At 43.8% G+C, this 5,371-nt stretch overlaps 1 protein-coding gene across 2 annotated transcripts; it reads right to left on the bottom strand.

The window, feature by feature from the left end:
- Positions 1-3,105: 3,105 nt before the first annotated feature.
- Positions 3,106-4,942, bottom strand: LOC128705723 (uncharacterized). 2 transcript variants are annotated; one of them, XR_011392614.1, is made up of 3 exons: positions 4,028-4,942; positions 3,713-3,885; positions 3,106-3,617 (listed from the first exon to the last, which is right to left on the bottom strand). XR_011392614.1 is itself a non-coding variant. In XM_053800862.2 (3 exons), exons 1-3 carry the CDS (start codon positions 4,143-4,145, stop codon positions 3,204-3,206), a joined length of 591 nt encoding a protein of 196 aa, XP_053656837.2. In that variant the 5' UTR covers positions 4,146-4,528; the 3' UTR covers positions 3,106-3,203. The 2 variants fall into 2 exon arrangements, 1 of the variants encoding a protein (XP_053656837.2); XM_053800862.2 differs by having other exon boundaries at positions 3,713-3,858; positions 4,115-4,528.
- Positions 4,943-5,371: the final 429 nt, after the last annotated feature.

The following is a 5,371-nucleotide window of genomic DNA, read 5'->3' as shown; positions in this document are numbered from 1 at the left end:
TGCCAAAGCAGCAGTGAGAAACATTCGCCTAGAAGCTGCCACTTAACTCCAGCCACACCAACTGGGCTTTGGGGTCTCTCAAGGCAGTGAAGCTGCAGCTCATGCGGCAAGGGCCTACATCAGGGACCTACCAGAAGACAAGGCCATAGTCAAACTTGATTTTAGAAATGCCTTTAATATGGTGAAGAGAGATGCTATTTTGCCAGCTGTTCGGGTTCGGTTCCCCAGTCTCTTTCCCTTTATTTCAGCCGGCTACAGCAAACCCTCAATTATTTTGTTTGGAGAACATGAAATTCAATCATCAGAGGGTGTTCAGCAGGGTGACCCACTCGCTCCACTTCTCTTCTGCTTGGCAGTAAGAGAACTAACTTCCAGCCAACGCAGTGACCTCAATATCTGGTACCTGGATGACGGCACTCTGGCAGGTACTGAAGAGTCCCTCGTGGGGGACCTACAACTGGTGAAAACACAGGGACAAGACTTGGGACTCATCCTCAATCCCTCCAAGTGTGAAATCATAACAGCGAACCAGGAAATAATCAATGCTGTGCGAAGAATCCTCCCGGAAGTCTCAACTACAACTCCGTCCAACAGTACCCTCTTGGGGGCACCACTGGGTCACCAGGCCATCGATACTGTCCTCAGGGACAAATTGAATGACCTGATGAGAATGGAGGAGAGAATAAGCGATCTTGATGCCCATGATGCTCTGTATCTCCTCACAAGGTGTCTTACTATGCCAAGACTCACTTACTTCCTGACAACCCAACACTCGATGAATATGACGCACACCTGAAATCAACTTTTAAGAAGGCACTGAACCTGTCACTAGAGGATGAGCAATGGGATCAGGCAACCCTCCCAGTGCAACTGGGAGGTATAGGGGTGCGTAAAGCAACGCATGTTGCTTTACCTGCTTTTCTGTCTTCGTGTTTGGCTTCCAGTGCATTAGTCAAGAAGATAGTGCCCGAACGCTTGAGAGACTTGGTAGGAGCTCAAGACTCCAGGTTTACTGAAGCAGCGATTCGGTGGGACACCCTTACAGACTCTTCCAGTAGACCAGCTTCTCCCAAACAGCACAAACAGTCCCACTGGGACAAACCGATCATGGAAAAAATCGCCAACACAATGCTCTCCAATGCTTCAGGAAAGAACAAAGCTCGTCTCCTGGCAGTGAAGGCACCACACTCAGGAGATTTCCTGTTAGCTGTTCCCAATTCCTCCCTGGGCACCCGTCTCAACCCACAGGCCATTCGGATTGGTGTTGCTCTTCGCCTAGCCGCCCCCATCCTCACCGAACATAGGTGTATTTGCGGCAGGGCGACAGCTGATCAATTCGGACTTCATGGTCTCGTGTGCCACACAGCAGAAGAGAAGTATGCCAGACATGAGGAGATAAATGACATAATAAAGAGAAGCCTCGCCACAGCCCGTTGCCCAGCTCAACGGGAAACCCAAGTACAGAGGTCTGATGGAAGTCAAAAGCGTCCTGATGGAGCCACTATGCTACCCTGGAAGGATGGAAAGCAGATTGCCTGGGACTACACCTGTGCTGCCACATTGGCAGACACCTACTTGCCATACTCCGTAGTGGAAGGGGGTGGAGCTGCCAGCCACAGGGAGACCCAGAAGATCCGAAAATATGAAGACCTTCCCCCTTGCTATAACTTCATTCCAATAGGGTCGGAGACCCTTGGAACATGGGGCAAGTGTGCTCTAAAGTTCCTCAAAGAGCTGGGTGAAAAGCTAATCATAGAAACCAAGGACCACAGGGCGACCAGCTTCCTCTTTCAGAGACTCAGTGTTACGATCCAGAGAGGAAATGCCTGCAGCATTCTGGGCACGCGGCCCACCGCAGGGGAGCTGGACGAAGTATTTGAGATGTAGCTCTGAGTTACCTATGTTGTTTTACTTTCTGTTGTATTTTTGTGAATGTTTGGCCAATGTATTTTGTCTTTAAATAAAACATACTTCAAATATAGGAGTAGTATAAGTTGGTCGATCTAGAAACACTGCCGGATAATGACCATGGAAAATGCGATAATGATGGGGTTTGCATGACAGGGTAATTGTTTAATATGATTAATCATGGCCCAAGGGGATAGAGAGACTTATTCCTATGCATTAATAAGTAGGTACATAAAGTAGAACAAAGGATTCGGGTGTGCAGGTGGCAGATTCCGGGATAATGAGTGTGGAAAAGAATGTGATAATGGGTGGTCTGCATAAGCACAGGTGCTGTCAGGGGGTACAAGTTTAATATGTTTAATCATCCCCCAGGGGATAGAGAGATTTATTTCTGTGTAATTACTAAGTATAGGAAGGTAGGTAATGATCACTTCTGACACCCCAAACTCAATCACTCTGATAGATGGGAGAGGCAGTACAAAAAAGGATTCAGGTGTGCAGGTGGGCAGATTCCCAGGATAATGAGTGTGGAAAAAGAATGTGATAATGGGTTGGTCTTCATAAGCTCAGGTGCTGTCAGGGGTACAAGATTTAATATGTTTAAACATCCCCCAAGGGGATAGAGAGAGAGAGAGGCTTATTTCTGTGTAATTACTAATTATAAGAAGGTAGGGTAATGATCACTTTTGACTCCCCAAACTCAATCACTCTGATAGATGGGAGAGACAGTACAAAGGATTCAGGTGACTGGGTACAAGCTTACCATCTCCGAGGGAGTACCCCCCCCCCTTTCCCGGGGCTGCGACTCACTGATGCGACTGTTGCTACTTCACAACAACAACAACACTGCTGGGTTTAAAGAACGCGGTAATGGATGGGCAGCCGGTCGCCCGAGGGAGTGTTGCTCGCCCGTCCGTACCTCAGCAAAAAAAAAGGTTCTTCCGGGTACTACGGTAGTGTTTATTCTTGCCAGCTGCTAGATCTTTCCAGGTGGGGGAGGCTTAAAGCAGTGAGAAAGGCCATCTAGGGAAGACCTTTGTGCTGATAGAGCTCTTATAGGAACTTTGACATATACATTTTCCTCTTACCCACTCTCAGATGGGGAGAGGCTTAAGTGGTGCGATATTGTTTATATATATATATATGTTTAGACTAGAGAAGATAGTAATATATAGTTATATGTAAATAAAAATCAGAGTTTGTCAATATTTTTATTAATTCACATACAAAAGGGCAAAAGCTGTGCAAAGTTTTTTAGCGCGAGCAAAGGGGCGAAACTGTGCGAGTTTTACTGGTTAGACTGAATGACTGCGCTCCTCCTGTTCACTTTCTGTAAGATTGATAACCTCCCGCTCGAAAATGATTTCCTTTTCAGGTACATCATCATCATCTGCCGTCTTTACCCCTTCTGCCGGCTTTACCCCTTCTGCTGGCTTTACTGCGTCTCCAGCATTTACTCTCACGTCGGGGGTTTTCCCTTCCTTCTCCGACTGACCGTCAGGGTGCGCTTCAAGGTCGCCAGTTTGTTCAGCACCTGCTGCGGCAGTGACCTCAACAGAGTCATCAGATTGAGCAGTGAGCGTAGAGAGGTCCACAACGAGGTCATCAGACTGACATGAGGGAAGGCTCTGCGTTTCATCGTTGTCGAGATCTGGTTCTTTCTTCATAGGCTCCTCTATATCAGATGAACTGATCCCATCTTCCACAGGCTGTAAGTCATAAAGAGAACATATTTATCACTTTCAAATAAAGGAGTGGGACTCGTCTCTAATCTACCAAAGGAGGGAACATAGAAAAGACATACCCTTTCCTGAGGAAGCCTATGTTTGCGTTTCCTGCTATCATCACAATGACACCGCTTTAGGAGTTTGAAGCCGGCGTGTTCCTTCCCTTCCAATCTACCAGCCGATAAAATCAAAACTTTACAAATTCTGACTGGCCCAGTGAAAACTGTTGAAGAAAAAAAAGGAGACTCAACTTTAAAATTATTATAAGTCTCTTGCGCTCGTTTTGTTTCGTTAATATTCAAAGAGAAGTATCCAATCTACCAGCCGATAAAATCAAAAACTTTACAAATTCTGACTGGCCCAGTGAAAACTGTTGAAAAAAGAGACTCAACTTTAAAAATTATTATAAGTCTCTTGCAGTCGTTTGTTTCGTTAATATTCAAAGAGAAGTTTTTAGCAAAATAAAATGTCTCGCTTACCAGAATCGAGAATGCCTGCTTCCTTCGCCATGATGAGAGTAAAAGGCTATGGAGAGGTCAGCCTCCGGGCTCTTATATACAGCTCAGAGAGGGCCTTACCAGCCAGGAGGGGTATTTGGGGGATACTCTCGTCAGAGGTGACCTTCCCCACAGAGGGAAGCACAAAGATAACCTTGACTTAGGCAAAATGTTTTTTCACAAGGAGGTAACATTTTAAAATTCTCTCTAGCATATGCTATCACTAATCTGTCATTGATAAAAAGCGATTTTTCCGAGAAATTTTTTTTAAAAAAATATAAAGCTCTTTCTAATCCCACAAGGCTTGCTTTATGAATAAACATCATAACATATAGACCGCAAGTGAGTGAAAAATCACTTTGTGTTCTGTCGGATAAACGATATAAATATTTAATTTTATTTAGTTTAAAAAATTTTTTTAAATTTATGCCATAATTCTCTGGTTTTTTCCCGTAACTGTCAAAGAAGAAGGATAGACTATTTTTCTTGTCCAAGAGAAGAGAAAAAAAATGACCCATTACTTTTGAACTGTACGAAGGAAGAATATTACTTACAAGCACTATGGGCCTGTCTGAGGGATAGTCATCTAATCTTATTTGCTGTAGAGCGTCTATAGTGAAACAGCCAATATATGTGACTTTATTTCCTAGGGCGGGAATTAAACTATTATTTATTTCTGCGCAATTCATTTTTTATTTATGCTCGCACATCACAATGAACAGATCTATTCTGGTCGATGGATAAAACACCAGTGGTCTGAGCAAATAATAAAACTACCTTATTATGAGGGGCGGGCTTAGAGAACTGTAATTCAATTCTCAAGTTACCAGATTTTTCAATCGGGAGAGCGTCTTCCATTTGGCTGTCGGTTAAATTGAAAATATTGATGGTTCGCCCGGAGGCGAATGATTCATAGAGAATTAAATTTTCTTCCTCAATGCCCAGAGAGTTAATTGCCTCATAATATAATTTACTATAATGATGGGGGAAATCACTGCTTATGCGATAAACTGTATTATTATTAATACATACAGATAAACTGGCTAGATCCCCATGCTCAAAATATAGGCCATTCTCCTTATGTTTTCCCGCATAGGCTGTCATGGGCAAAATTACCATGAAAATTTTAGCAGGAATTACATGACCCCATGGCTGATCTATTAGGAGGCTCGTTTGATTGTGACCTAGCACATAATTTTTACTTAGAGTGCGATTAAAAGTATATATTATCGGCTTTGC

Source organism: Cherax quadricarinatus, chromosome 30 (assembly GCF_038502225.1).
Source record: "Cherax quadricarinatus isolate ZL_2023a chromosome 30, ASM3850222v1, whole genome shotgun sequence".
Lineage (NCBI taxonomy): Eukaryota > Metazoa > Arthropoda > Malacostraca > Decapoda > Parastacidae > Cherax > Cherax quadricarinatus.
Note: the sequence above shows the minus strand (reverse complement) of the source record. Positions and strands in the feature narration are given on the sequence as shown.

Coding starts and splice junctions, on each gene's coding strand:
- LOC128705723 (XM_053800862.2), bottom strand. CDS start 4,145: ATGGCGAAGGAAGCAGGCATTCTCGATTCTG. Junction 3,859..4,114: donor AGCAGGCATTCTCGATTCTG/GTAAGCGAGACA, acceptor TTTCTTCAACAG/TTTTCACTGGGCCAGTCAGA. Junction 3,618..3,712: donor ATAGGCTTCCTCAGGAAAGG/GTATGTCTTTTC, acceptor TATGACTTACAG/CCTGTGGAAGATGGGATCAG.